The 16,346-nt window shown below is 36.8% G+C and overlaps 1 protein-coding gene across 1 annotated transcript in view; it reads left to right on the top strand.

Moving 5' to 3' along the window:
- LOC150096951 (eukaryotic translation initiation factor 2-alpha kinase 1-like) overlaps positions 1-16,346 on the top strand; it is a 271,576-nt gene that overhangs the window by 131,008 nt on the left and 124,222 nt on the right. The window contains exons 7-8 of the mRNA XM_090408100.1: positions 2,729-2,828; positions 10,242-10,348. Of these exons, the coding sequence (XP_090264226.1) occupies positions 2,729-2,828; positions 10,242-10,348 (207 nt within the window). The remainder of the gene's footprint in view (positions 1-2,728; positions 2,829-10,241; positions 10,349-16,346) is intronic.

Genomic DNA, 16,346 nt, shown 5'->3' with positions numbered 1-16,346 from the left:
TATCTTACACACCACGGATCATCGAGTCTCCATACATCACACCTCTTATTTACCATTCTGTTCCTTGATTGCGCACCTGCATTTCTCACTCTATCTTTTCTAGCTGTTTCTCTCTCTCTCTGTCTGTGTCCCCCTACTTACCTGCTGTTTTGGCATCACTGTTTCCCTGGTTCCAGCACTCCTTCGCATTCTTCTCATTCCCTCTCTCTCATTGTTTCCGTTCTCTCCTCTTGTATCATTCCCATAACCCTCTCTCATTCCCTCTCTTGTACCGTTTCTATTCCTCTCTTCTACTGTTCCCATTCTCTTCTCTTCTATCATTCCCATAACTCTCTCTCTCACTCCTGGAGGAACAAAATAAAAAAAAATAAAAAAAAGAAAGAAAAAGAAAAAAGAGGGTTAATAAAAATTGCTGCAATAAAAAAGTTTGAAACACATTAAATGAAGTTTACTTTGAATAACTAGAATAATTTAAAAGTCAAAACAATAATTTTAGTTACTAATTTACTAGTAGAGGCCTTCCTTGTATCCATGTTCTTAGTAAGCTCCTTAAAATTAGGTGTGTAATTAGTCAAAGCAGTTCTTACACGCTCGTTACAACCTCGTCACCATGCTCACTCACTTATTTCCATACCATCACATCAGTCAAAAGTTGCAGCTCTTCTAGGTCTTACCAGAATTATTTTGGCTCCAAAAGGACATGTAGTTGGCAACCCCTGATATAGAAAGAAAGATTCAGGAAAGTAATAAGAGAGGACCTTCCAGTCATAGGATTTGGATGTTGATTCATTCGATGTGCTAATGTCAGTTGTTCAGAATGAAAATCAAATTGATAAGAAAACAAAATCTAAATTAAAGTTGCACCTTGCTCAGTTCTTGATAAAATGGCATAATCTTCAAAAATTGGTTAATATTGCTTATTCAGCTAACCTATCTGTTCTCAATGTCCTCCCCATATCTTTCAGTTTGCTGACTGCAGGAAATGAGAAGAAATTACCTTTGAGGAAAAATGATAAAGCATTCTTTATCTAAGATCAAGAAACAAACAAGCATAGTCCAAAGTAAGTAGTTCCAGCAGTATTAGAAGAGATAGAGGAAGAAGAGGAGATGAAAAAAAAAAAAAAAAAATGATAGCTGTATCCCAATGTCAAGAATCCCTACCAAAGCGAATGCCAAAAAAAAAAGAATCTGAAAATACTTGAGAATCCTATTAATCTAACTGCTACTCACACAGTTATAGATATTATTTTCAGTGTATTTATGTGAGTTCTGCTCACATTACTGTTCTGAAAGTTTAAAAGAATCTCACTCTTAAAATGCAGAGGCACAATATAATGAGGTAACAGATATTATTATTATTACCACCCAAGACCCCATGGAGTCAAAGACAAATATAGGAAGTACTATTATCAGACCATGCTTTAAACACACTTAAATTCTCTGCAGACACCATACTCTCAGGCAAGGCATTTCCAATCATTCACAACTCTGCATGCAAAAAACCTGCTTCTCACTCCCCTGCTCACACCCTCTTTATACAGTTTCCAGGGAAGACCTCGGGTTCTCCGCTGATCTCCCACTGTTTTCTGTAGAACCTCTCCAACATTGATCCTATAACAACCTCTTACTAAGTTGTAGATCTCTCTCATATCTTTCCTCATATTTGACATTCCAGAGGTCAGAGACTACCTTGGTCAGTTGCCTCTGGACCTTTTCCAACATCTCTTCATCCTTCTGAAAACCAGGTGACCAAGTCTGGGCACAGTAGTCCATGTGTGACCTAATCAAAGCCTTATACAATGGAAAAGGAATCTCGCTACTTTTACAAGTCGGTGTCCTCCGCATCATTCCCAGAAGTCTTTATGCTGTCTTCACAATTTTGGCAATGTGTCCCCTAAATTTCAGATCATTATCCACTATCACCCCAACATCTCTTATTTCCTTCACCTCTGACAGTATATCCTCACCAAGCATAAATTCTGCATCTCATCTTTGTTTCCCAAATTTTAAAACCTTACATTTTGCAACATTGAACATATGATGGAATTAATCTAGATTGTGCAATGTGGCTGCCAACTGAAGATCAAAATGGTAATGGCTGGACTCATCTGAATGCTAAATTTGGATATTGAATTAAACTGTACATGGGGCTGGGGTTAGAGGATGTATCAATGAGAATGTATCAATCAATGTATAATAAAGTATGTATATTATGAAAAATTTAAAAAAAAATGAATGAAAGAAAATAAAAGTAGCATCTCTGTAACATATTTGGAAAGACAATGGGAGCATTGTGCCCTTTGGAAAAGATCTGGGTTCAATTCTGTTGTGACATGAGTAATCTTTATATGGGCTTTTTCAATCGAAGATCAGTTAGCCATTCTTAGTTGGAAGTAATAGTAGGGTTGTTTTCTCCTGGAAACTTGGGATTTTCATACCTTATACAGCAAAATTACTATTGGTGGTGACAGATAGTAGTAGTAGTAGTCCTATTGTGTAGTTGGAGGTTTGACAACTCCTTGAAGCTGTCATGTAAAAATAATAATAATATATGTCACACACACACATATAGATTTAATTTATGTGATTTTTACCTTAATCTTTAAGAATGCAATATAGTTCATTATTCTCATTTGAGACTGTAATATTCTGATACAATTTGCACTATTCAATCCATTTCAATAAATTTCATATAATTTTACATTTATTTTTTCTCTATATTTCTTAGGATATCCGATTTACTTTGTTTATTCATATGGAACTTTGTCATAGCAACCTTCGTCAGTGGCTTGATGAAAGGAATTATGTTAAATACCATTCAGATGATGGTTAGTAAAAAGGAATGTTTTTTGAAGATATTTTAAAAGTTGTAAAGATGGAACAATTTCTTGTAATATGTATTTATAGTATAATTGATATCAGTAATTACTGATTTGTAGTAAATATTTGTAAAGAATAAATTTGAAATTGTAAGGTAATGCAGTTAGCTAATACATAAACTTTTAAGTTATTATGCATCATATATTTAAAACATTGCTTTTTCTTTCCTTGCGAGTAAATGGATCAGTATATGGACCAGTATATGAAACTTAGTGCTCACACTTGAAATAAACATTCACTTAAATATGTGAATGTTCTTAACTATAATTTTTTATTTTCTAGATTCATTTATGTGTTGCCCCAAAATTATTTCATTTTAATCAGCATCAAGAAAATTCCCATAGGTTCTACTTAAAAAAAATGTTTGATTTCTTGGTCTCTTGACTGGTTAACTAAAAGGAGAAGCATAAATGGATATATAAATTAATTTACAGATCCATTTTATTCATCACCTAGTAATCACCTGATTACAGTAATTACAGATCCATTTTATTCATCACCTGCTTTAGGCATTAATGGTTCTCCAAAAGATTCTCTTCATTGCCTAGATCATCCTGCTGTATGTAGTATTTGCTCTTGCAAATTGATATTTTTGATCAGACTGGAAGGTTATCTAATGTCTACACTACTACTTTGGTTGTAGTCCATTCCATTGATATGGATCATGAAATTCAGTGTATAAAAACCTCTAGTGCATGGTTGTAAATATACATCTAAGAGACTGTTTTTGGAATCTGCCACAGCTCTGCAACATTCTCCTAACTTTGAAATCTTGGAGACTATCATGATGAGACTATTAGCTGAATAATCAAGATCCTGTCACCACACCTAGAGAGGATACCAGAAGACTGTAGGATCACCCCATTTTGAACTGTTTCTGTTTGCCCTTCATACCTGCATATATATGTATACATATCACACATTCTTTTGTCCGTGAACATGCCTTGGTGACCATATATGTCAGCATTTCTGATCAAGGAATACCATTATAACAACTGTAAAAAATTTTCATATACTTCATAATAAAATAATAAAAATTCATATATTTTCATATATAAAGATTTCCTTCATATACGAAAATATGTGAAGAAATAGGAAATAATTGGAAATAGGATGTTAATGGGATGTTCAAAACTTTCACATTTCTGATAGGGTTTAAGACACTGATAAGCAATATGTCTGATCTCCATATAGTTATGACATTTAGTCTTGGGGCAGTTGCCATCCAAGTAATCGTATGAACCACAATCAGACACTACCTCTGTACTCCGGGATAGTTCACCATTACTCGAGTTGTACCGATTGACAAAAAAATTCGTACAGGCATCTTCACTGTAAAGGTGACCTCACCTGAAAACCAATTTGGATCTTCACTTGATATACTCTTTTCTATGTTACTTACTGATTTTATTTTCCATTTGAAGAATGTCTGGATAAGAATTTCATTACTGTTTTCTATATATTCCATTGGAAATATCTCAATTCTTACTGTTTTAATCTGACTTCCTACCATTACAGGAATTATTGTGCTACCTTGGAATGTAAAACCCTGTAGTAGTGTATCCCTAGTTTCCACATCTTTAACTACAATTCAATATTTCCATCCACTGTACTGCATGAATGAATAAATCTTGCTAATATTAAATGCTAATAATAAATCGTGCCTTGGAGAATGTTGTGTGTGGATGACATTGTGCTGTGTGCAAAATCAAGAGAAGAAGTGGCAGGTAAATTGGAAAGATGGAGGAGAGTACTGGAAGAGAGAGAGAGAGAGAGAGAGAGGTATGAGGCTGAGCAGAAGTAGACAGAGTACATGGCTTACAAAGGGGATGGCAGCCAAGGGGAAGATCTGGAGCTAGAAGGAAATATCATCAGGAAGGTTAGTGACTTTAGATACTTAGGTTCAACAGTGAAAGAGGATGGAGTAGCTGAGAAGGAAGTGGGATGCAGGATACAAGCTGGATGGAGGAACTGGAGAGAGAGAGATGCCTGGAATGCTATGTGATAAGAGGGTGCCAGTCAATCTAAAGGGAAAAATCTACAGGACAGTGGTGAGACCAGCTATGACGTATACTATGGAATCTGTGTCCTGAAGAAAAGTAACATCAGCAGGATGGAGGCAGCAGAGATGAGAATGCTTAAGTGGATGTGTGGTGTGACCAGAAAGGATTGTCTGAGAAATGACTATATAAGGGGAATGGTGAAAGTTATGAACTTAGGAGCGAAGATACAGGAGACAAGGTTGAGATGGTTTGGTCATGTGACAAAGAGAGAGGACGAATGTGTGGGAAGAAAGGTCATGGAGATGGATGCAGGGGAGGAGGAAGCATGGGCAGCCAAAGAAGAAATGGAGGGACCTGGTGGAGGAGGACCTGAGGATGAAGAACTTAGATGTGGTTACAGCCCAAGACAGGAGGATGCGGAGGAGACATTAAAAATAGCAGCCCTACTTAATATTCAGCTTCAGCTTATCCCACTATTAAGATAGTGGGATAAGCTGAAGAAGAAGAATCTCGGGGGGAACTAAAACCTCTGCGTTTGATTATAAGAGACCTTTCAGTCGTATGACCGAAAATTAAATAATCCCGTGATATTATTATTATTATTATTGGACCTCCAGGGAGTCTAAAGACTCATCGAAGGAGGACACCTACTTTACAGCTCTCTGTCTCCACAGTCCACCAACTACAAGTAATCACAACTACACCAACGCCATCTACCGCCCGCCACTACCACTAGTATTTTCACAGACAATCACAAACATCCATGAACTACTATAAAATGGTGGCTTTGATACAGCCTGAAGTGATCCTGTAATGAAGACATTAATTAATTGCACAACCAGCAATCTTAATATTTACTTAAGTTCCAGTTCTAATAGGTGGAGTGCACCACTCTCACCAGTAAAATAGAATTTTTTTTTTTTTATTATTATCCTATGGTATTATTATACCAGATCATAGAGGTCAAGTTCATGTATTTTATACAGCACCTTTTCTGGATTGTTATAGAGTTCACATTTGGAGATATTCATACAGTTTAGCAAATGCATTAGTGATGCTTCCACGATGTTACAGATTTTGCAGGTGGGGAAGACTTTTATGCCATTGCTAAACTTGATTGGTCTTGTGTGGCCAGTCTTGAGGTGAGAGATCATGGTAGTGGAACTACAATTAAACTTGGAGTTGATGGTAGCTCCTGGATTTTCTGCTAAGTACCAGTGGTGAGTCATGTCCTGAAGAATTGTTCTTTTTATGTTTTCTTTTTGGGTGGTTTTAAAAAGATCGAAATCTGTGGTATCACTTGATGTTGCAGCCATTTTTGCTACTTTATCTGCAGTTTCTTTTCTCTTTAATCCCACATATGATGGGATCCATTGGAAGAGTAAAATAGAATTAAAATATCAAAGCGAAAAACAAAGTACATATCTTGCCAAAATCCATGGTGTCATCAGTGGGTTCACTGAGAGTCATACCCAGGAAGATATAATGGTTCGCAGAACACGCAAAACATTACTGCTTTGATGGGTGAAGCGCATATGCTTTACATATTCCCCTTTGTTTGTAAGGGAAGTTCTTTGAGTGGAGTGTTATTGAGCCCTAAGCTTGCCCTGTGAGGGCAGTGAAATTAGCTGTGTTCATCTGAGCATAAGATTGATTTGGATCTTTTGTATTTGTAGTATTCTGTTTCATTGTAGTCTGAAGCTTGTTTGATCAACAGGTTTTAATGATTATGATGCGTTTCGTTAACCAGGATGATATCCGGATTGTATCTGTGAGTAAACTCTTGCAGTTCAAGGATCTTGTTGGTCAGATCATTTGCATTCCATGATGTAATCATGAGGGAGTTAGGTTTATGTTTACTTTTATTCATGATTGAGGGCTGTCAATGAATGGGGGACAGCGAAGGATTTGTTTTGCTGAATTCCTGTAGCATAGTAGCTAGTGAGGCAGTTAGTATTGATGCTAGATTAGAGCTTGTGAGTTCGAGGGAGGAAGTATCCTTAACTCGTGCAGCTTCGGCGTATCTTTTGGTCATGGTTGCAGGTTGTTTTCTTTCCTGAGTTGTCGAAATGGAAGTTGTTTGAACTGGATGCCGACCTGCACAGTTGCCCAGAGTGTTACTGCAGGGCGGTAGAAGTGTGGCTTTTGCTGACCTGCGGTTCTTTGGGTGTACAATGCACTCCTTGTAGTTGGCAGGATGTGGACCTCTGCAGTTGGTGCATCTAGCTGGCATAGATCTTGGTTTGGTGCATGTGATAGTCTGGTGGCCTTCGCCGCATTTTAGGCACCTGAGGTTGGCCCAGCATAGTTTTTGAACATGGCCAAACCACTGACATCTATGACACTGTCCTGCTGACGCTTTCTTTCTTAGAGGCTCAGTGGTAATTCTGAGGCTGCAGATAACATTCAGTTTGCATATCTTCTGAGTGTTGTCAATCTTTACAAGTACTAACAGCAATGGCCTTTTGTCTGACCTGAGCATCCTACTCATTTTAATTGGGATCAGGCTCTGGTTGATTAGATCACCAGTGATTTCTTCAGGGATGATCCTTTCAGTGACACTGCATATCACCACCTTCTGGGTCTTTTCATAGGTAAAGCAAAGGTATAGTAGGGAAGATTTTTGTTTTCCATTAGCCTTGTCATCTGCCTATAGTCAGTGACAGTAGTGGGCTGGATTTTGACTCCCTCATCTGAGGGAGTCAAAATCCAGCTCCCTAAGTGCTATGTGACAGAAGTCTGTTTATCCTTATCCCATAATATGACAGGGGGGGACCTTTTTCCGTGTTCCTCGGAATGTCTTGTGTTGGTGAGTCCTCCTCCATACGATCTTCTGTTGTTCTGCACCTTTTGTTTGAGTGCTTCCCTTGTGAGTTATTATGGTGGGGAGTTTTTGATGGCAGAACAGTGAATTCTCCTTGAGTTTCCTTATCCTCTCCATCTGGATCATTTGTTTGGGCATACAGGTTTAAAAAACCCGGCCAATCTTATTCAAACTTTGTCATTAAGAACTTAAGCACGTCTAGTGCCTGCTCCTTGTTTAGGTTCCAGATCTGTTTCTCGATGCCTTCCATGCCGATGTAGTCTCGTGTCGCCTGGAGCTGTTTAAGGGCTGTGAGAGACTTTACAATGGAGCAGGATGGTGTGCCTACAAATATAATCCCGCTGTTCTAAGGACCTGCCAGCACAATCCTGTTGACTGGAAAAGTCAACTAGTAGTTGAGAGGTGGTGTTGTGGGAAGAATCCATGAAACTGCTCGGCTCAGCTCAAATTGCCTATCTCCCTGAAACCATACATCCACCACTGGTCCTCATTTTGGGTGGGGCCTATGCGGCCATTGACCTCATACACATTTCGTATATAGAGGGGGAGATAGTAGGAATTCGGGCAGGATTGCAATGCAAGATTCACAGAACACCTCTGTAAATAGTATAATACAGCCTAAAAGAGCGCAGTTTCTAGCAGAAGCAAATAAACATGTCTGTCTTCGTCAAACTCCAACCCTCTTAACCATATATACATCAGCCGATATAATGATTGAATTATTGCCAAACTCCTATATTTCTCATATACAAGTAACAAGAAAAAGGTTTACCTTATTAACTTGTTGCAAGGATTAAACAAAATTATAATTTTTTAGCAATTATAATTTACTTTCTAACAAAGTGGGGGGTGGACAAAAAAACACTACATCTCTCTCTCTCTCTCTCTCTCTCTCTCTCTAATCCAGAGTATTTTAATAATAAAATGATACATTTATACGCCTTTTTTGCTACTTGTATATGGGAAATATAGGACTTCTGCATTAATTCAATCTTGGTATCTTCCCAGTCTGGCTCCTACTTATGAGACCTCCATTAAGGTAGGATCACTGGGTAGTGATCCTACCTTAAAGAACTTCCAAAACAAAGTGCACTTTGTATTATGGGATAATAAGGGGAGTGATGTGAAATCATCAGCCTCGATATACAAGAAGCCCAGTGGTGAAGATTACTTCACATACAAAAAGAACTGTTATTAACATTTAATGTGGACCTCCTGCAGTGAATCTTTGGACTTCATGGAGATGATCAGGTAGTAATAATCATCTTCAGCTTTGATAGTTAAACACATGCATTGCACAACTATTCCACTTTATGCTTTGATCCCCATATTTGCAGGCTATTTCATTATGTATCTTGGCTGAGAGTGTACTATATATTTTTGGGACCTTAAAAATCAAGCTTAAGTCTTTCTGGTAAAAGAAACATCTAGTGTAACATTTTAATTTATTTTTCCTATCCATGTTGTTTTAGTAGTATCCAAATGATATTACAAATTCAATGAGCACTTACATGCATTTATTGACATGTAAGCATGTCAAGAATGATTAGGTAGATGAATTAATTTTGTGTTCTATTGTGTATGTGATATTGTGGTTTAATCCAGAATATAGTACAATGCATATTTTGTATTATACTATATTCTAGATTATATGTTGAACTGGAGAAGTTACCATAGCCCTCTTTTTTGTGGAAGATGATATTTGGTCCAGACCACTTGGACAGAGAGGCTTCTTTACATGCATTTTGCCATTATCATATTAACGATATATCGTTCTGTTAATTAATGCATTCAAAATATTTTATATGAAAAAAAAATTGTATAATTGTTACTTAAATTAAGGGGATATTAAATCCCACATAGTTTTAAAACCGAATAAGAAACTCAAAGATTGGAATCAGAGAGCTTCTTGCCGAATATAGTAAACTATAAAGTATCGGCGACACTAGCGTTAGCCAATGCAAGTGATCCTAGTACGTAGTACAATACCGGGGCAACTCGTTGCAAAGGTGGGGAAGTTCAGATCGCTATTCTTAGGTATTTTCCATAATGTAAAAACACATTTCCTAGGAAATGTATGCTGTTATTACATTATGGAGGGAGGTCACTACCCAGACTGGTTTCAGCCTTTTTTGAGGCTTCATCAGTGAGTAGCTGGGTCTAGGTAGTGACCTCCCTCCATAATGTAATAACAGCATACATTTCCTAGGAAATGTGTTTTTACATTATGGAAAATACCTAAGAATAGCGATCTGAACTTCCCCACCTTTGCAACGAGTTGCCCCGGTATTGTACTACGTACTAGGATCACTTGCATTGGCTAACGCTAGTGTCGCCAATACTTTATAGTTTACTATATTCAGCAAGAAACTCTCTGATTCCAATCTTTGAGTTTCTTATTCGGTTTTAAAACTATGTGGGATTTAATATCCCCTTAATTTAAGTAATGTTTTCATTGCCGAAATGAAGCTTATTAGCTCTTTATACTTAAGTAAAATGTATAATTGTTAATTGTAAATAATTGTTTTTAACAGATGTTTTCCAAATAGTCCAGGAAACTCAAGTATCAAAAATATTTCTCGAAATATTAAAAGGATTGGATCATATTCATGCTAAGAAAATTGTTCACAGGGATATCAAAGTAAGCTACTATTTTTACTAGCTCTCCTTATACAGACTGAATAACATATAATAGAACAATTTGCAAGAAAGTTTAAAAATTAAAATAGAAATTTGCACTCTCCTTGGTGAGAAGTTTAAACTTAGAAAGTTCAAATAAAAAACAAATTTTCAAAATTTATTTTGAAAAAATATAAGGAAAAAACAAAGGTTGGAGTCCAGAGATATTTTTACTACCTTAAATTTCAAGTTCTTTAATTATTAAATTTAAATCTAGTCATTTAGAAATAAAATATCACTTTATTAGTATATATTAGAATTACATTATATGAAATCTACAAAACTTAATCTTGTACTTATTTATTTATATATTCTTGTTATTTGACTTAATATCTTCTTTAGGTATAGTTTCAGTCATACTAGATACCAGTGGCACGCTCAGGATTTAATCTTAGGGGGGGGGGCCAAATTGACGATCTGAGAATAGACACTACCCATCGCATACAACCTATGACTGAGCATCTGCAGTGATTACCAATACATGATACCTGTGATCTCCTCTGTCCCAGCTCGAGCAAACGAAGTAGCGCTCAATCGGTCTGAGCACTACTTCGTTTGCCTTGTGTTCACAGTGGGCGTGATTCCCAAGAGCTGTAGGGCAGTGCTTTCCAAAATGTGGGCTGCAGCCCCCTTGGGGGCCATTAGTTTTGTGGAGGGTGGGGGGCATGAAATGATGAAAACAAATTTAAACTGTTTTAAGACTAAGTAGATTTTCCAATACTAGGAATGTATTTAATTTTTATTATTTCTTTTTTGTTATTTTTTATATTTTAATGGAAAAAATCACACGTTGGTGTTGGTTCACAAATTTTGCTTCCTGTGTATTTCGGCGCTTAATGAATATTAGTAAATATATGCTTTTTCATTTTCAAGTTTAATTTCAAAATATATTTAAATATATTTTGAAATATAAAATAATGTGCCATGTCAAATATGTATGTAAGATGCTAAATATGTAATATTTGCATTTGATTTTTGCAATAGTCACTGTGTATGGTTTGTATTGAATATAAATACAATAAATATTATAATAATATATGTCTGTATTATGATTTTTTTTTTCGATGGGGGCCGTGAAATATTTTAATTTTTCCAAAGCGGGCCTTTACATCCATAAGTTTGGAAAGCACTGCTATAGGGTATTTCCACCTTATGTGACTGCTAATTCATAAGTAGTATAGAAATAGAAGACACAACATAACATAAATAAAAATAATTAATTTTAATTAGGAAAAGATTTTTGGAAATTTTTCTAGTGTTTTTTTTTCTTTTTTTGCAGGACCCAGGCCCCCCTGGATGCACCAATACTAGGTACTAATTTATAGCATGGATGGGGGTGTTGCTGACAGACAGATACAGGGGGTAGTATATGTTGAAGTTGAATCTAGGAAAATGAGGGTGACTAGTGGAGTACCTCAGGGTTCTGTAATAGGTCCACTACTCTTTAATTTGTATATCATTGATATACAAATTAAAGAGTAGTGGACCTATTACAGAACCCTGAGGAAAGATTTAAGGAAGGAGGAGAGATATTGATTTGTTTACTGATGATGCAAAACTGGGGGAGGGGAGATAATAGTTGTAAAGGTGAAATAGGTATCCTGCAAGATAATTTAAATATATTGGCATTATGGAAAAAGGATAATGATTGTTAATTTCATGTTTGCAAAACATAAGTTTATGAACTTCAGATTAAAAAGGTTGCATACTGTGTATCACATTGATGGTACTGGATTCCAGGAAACTGGTGAGACTAGGGACTTGGGGATAATGGTGGACAGAGAGTTGAAGTTCAGAGGGCATATTGCAAAAGTTGGTAAAATAACTCAAAGGATTACTTGGATGCTGAAAGACACTAACAAGTGAAGATAGGGAAGTTATTATTCCTCTTTATAAGGCTATGATTTCGCCTCATCTTGACTACTGTACACAGGTACATGTATGCTGGTTTCAAATTATTAGAGGTACAACATTGTAAGAAAATAGAAGTTTTTATTTGCTCTTGGTTTCAGAAGAAATGTTTCTAATTATAGAAGAGCAGACTATTTGAATGCTATGCTTGATCGATTCCCTCCCCCAAAAAGGAAATAGAAAGATTTATGATCAAGATAATGTGAGGATTGTGACTTATCCTTGAAAATTACAAAAATGAAAAAAAAGAAGTGATATTAATGACAAAAGAAAGAAGGCAAACTGTCAACCATATAGCAACATTGTCAGGTCTGTCATAAAAAAAAGTTAAAGTTATTTAACAATGTGTATTAATTATTATTATTTAGGCCTCCATGGAGTCAAGAGACTCATCATGGGAGGTCCTTCCTACGAAACACAGTCTGTCATCATACCACTCTTGAACTCATTGACCGTTCTTGCTCTCACCACTCTATCAGGCAATGCATTCCATGGTTCAGCCACCCTCCAAGCAAAGAAACCACTCCTCACCCTCTTGCTCACAGCTTCCTTTCATAACTTCCAGGTGTGGCTCCTTATCATCATCGCTCCTTCCTACTGTTCCACCAAGTGAAAGAACTCCCCGGTGTCAACAGTTTAAAAGTCTTGATCATATCACCTCTTTTTCTTCTATCCACCAAACTCTGCAGTCCACATTCTCTCAGCCTATCCTCATAACTAACATTGTACAGTCCTGAAACTATTTTTGCTGTCCACCTTTGTGCCCTTTCCACAGTTAATTTATCCCTTTGAAATCCTGGGGACCAAATTTGAGAACAATAGTCTAAGTATGGTCTGATCAGGGTCTTATACAATGGAATGATAACTCTTTTATCTCTGCAGGTGAGCATCCTTCTCAGTATTGCAGCAATCTTCTGGGTTCCCTTCACTACCTTTGTAATATGCTTCCTGAATTTCAGTTTTCTAACAATCATCATCCCCAGATCTCTTGTCTCCCCTACTTCCTCCAGTACAGCTCCTTCAATCGAGTATGCAGCCTCCCATCGATGTATTCCAAACTTCAAAAGTATACATTTTGCTGCATTAAACCAGCATCCCCATTCATTTGTCCATCTCTTTAGTTTATTAAAATCCTCTTGCAGGGCTGCCACATCTGCCCTATTACTAATAACCATTCCCAGCTACACATCATCTGCAAATAACTGAATATACTCTTGCAACACATTGACAATGTCATTGATATAAAGTTTAAACAATACAGGTCCCAATACTGAGTCCTGTGGACCCCACTTGTAACCTTCTGTCTCCTTGATATTGCCCCACTATACACAACTTTCTGATACCTATCAGACAGCCAATCCTGAAGCCAGTCGACTAGCCTGACATCTAAACCCATGTGCTGCAACTTGAATATCAGCTTATCATGTGGCACCTTGCCAAATGTCTTTGCAAAATCCAAAAAAATACCAGTATATGCCTTTCTTTCATCAATTACTCTTGTCACTTTATTATAAAAGGCAATCATATTACGAAAGAAAGAGCTCCCCTTAACAAACCATGTTGATTCTCACAGATAACATTACCTTCATCTGCCCAATGCTGTATATAGTCCCTCACTAATTTCTCCAAGATCTTAACAACTACTGATGAAACACAAACTGGCCTATTATTAGACACATCCAGTCTGCTACAACCATTATCATTCAATGGCATTTTTTGTTATTGATATATCTTATCTTCATTCCATTCCATTCCTTGGATACCTTTTCCATAGCCAGACTTTCATTAAAAAGCCAGGTCAAGGGAGCTGTCAGTTCTTTAGCACATTCTCTGTGGAACTGAATGGTGAAATACCATCCAGTCCCACAGCTTTACTGACATCCAGAGTACTCACTTTTTGGAACACACTCTCCTCTTGCACTTCTAAACCTCGAACCTGCCCTATCCCTCTAGTATTAAAACCTATTTCTCCAGCGTTATATATTTATTTATAACTTTTATACTGATTTATACTTATTTTGTTCGATGCTGATTATCTTCTTTCTTACTCAAACCTTACTCATCTAAAATCCTACCCACTGCGCCATTGTTATATCTTCTTTTACTTTTGTTATTGATATATCATATACTAATATACTTCCCTTATTCAACTTATTCAACTAAGAATGTCTTATTCAACTCTACCTAGGAATGCTTCCTTTTCAGACACTGGCAAATTTATTTCTTATTGCTGCACCAGCCAGAGTCCTATAATATGAGCTTATTCAAAATTCAGGGACTATTCCTGGGTTAATTGGCATTCATTCTAATATACACTAAATAGATACTGGTACTAATTTCAGTCGTGGCCAATAATCTATTACACAAACACTTTCATTAAACTCCCTCCCGCTATGGTTCTAAGTTTTTGCAAGTGGTAATTTGAATTCTCGAATCAAGCACGAATCAGGCATATACAACAAAACATATTTATTGGAACTTATTACACTTTACAACTATAATTGGAATAGGATACTAAGCTTTTCAAAATCTCTTACTAAGTTAGTTACTCAATGCTAATTTTGCCAAGTACTCACAGATCAAGTTGCTATCGACACACAAACTATAAAACATTAAAACTAGCTAATTATGTTACTCTAAATCAAACTCTTATTTCATGCTACATTAAAATACATTTCACAACCCGTTACTATTCTGGTATAGATCATCTACAAAGTTTCAAATTCACATATAATTTCTGTCACATGCAACTAAAATCTCACTCCTGACATTCCTTTGTTCAGCAGAATTATTCTATCTCAAAATACAATCCTTATTATAATCCACTATGAATTGTCCACTTAATATAATATAACATTAAATTCTGTCTCATTCAAACACATAGCAAAGGTCTTTACGTTACCCAATCCCTTTCCGAAGGTCTGTTAACAGCCACGTGTTGTTCGGGTCCTCCTTCGATCGGTTGCTTCCGCAATAGGCTTACGACTACGCTGTCCGTTTTATATTCTTCCCGGACTCGAACCTCTCACTGCCTCGACACAGTGTTGTCTCTGCTCCTACTTGAGTGGGACATCCCTCTCGTTCATCCCTACTCCGTCCACTAGTCAGGAATCCTCGAAGTGAAGTCGGGAACAACCAGAAAAAAGCCTCGCATTATCACGTGCATTGCCTTATATTTCGTCCCTTCTTTCCCACATGACCCTTCGTCTTCATGCCCTTAAGGTGATCCTCCAAGTCCTAGGTGTTGTATTCTAGGGAATCCCGCTTGCGTCATCTTCCTCGTGCATTGTAGCTGGCCGCATTACGGCCGATACGTGCGTTTGTAACTCGACCTTTGCACTCGTACTCTTAACTTCTTTGGCGACTTATTAAGTTTAAGACAGCTTAATGGGACAAGATTATACTACAATTTCCTTATTAAAAATTCAATAATCCTATAATCTCTCAGTTTAGTTTTCAACTACAAGATTTTTCTAGTACGATTTACATATTATTACACAAATTTCTATACAACATAAATTCAGAACTGTGTGCTGTCAACCAGGTATTATCTGAGTTAGCCAAATTCTTATGTTAGATTCTGAATGAATAATTTCTCAAAAATCGTCCATTCAGGATCTAACACCAGGATGAAATACTCCAATAAAGTGTTCATTGAACAACTCCACTGTCCTCTGCATCAGTCACTCTGTTCTCATTTTTACCCCATAATGTCATAACAATCATTCTTCTTGCACTTGCCAAGCTCAACTGCCTAAACATCTCATGCACCCCACCCTCTGTGGTCCTTGGCTTGTAGCAACACCCCACTAAATATTCTGTCTTTCCCACCTCTACTTCACACCATATACTTTCAAAACCATTAGCGTCACTGCCTTCCAAAGCCTCCACTCTTAGAGGACATAAGTCATCACTTATCATAAGCAGTACTCCACAACTACGTTTTCCCCTCCTATCCTACTGAAAAATGCTGTGCCCTGCTACTTCTATTCTTATTATATCATCCTCTGTCAACCACATCTTAGAGATCCCAATAATCTTTGGCCATG

Source organism: Typopeltis vanoorti, chromosome 18, assembly GCF_054136105.1.
Source record: "Typopeltis vanoorti isolate ZY-2024b chromosome 18, IOZ_Tvanoo_1.0, whole genome shotgun sequence".
Taxonomy (NCBI): domain Eukaryota; kingdom Metazoa; phylum Arthropoda; class Arachnida; order Uropygi; family Thelyphonidae; genus Typopeltis; species Typopeltis vanoorti.
This window is presented reverse-complemented; position numbering and strand designations above follow the sequence as displayed.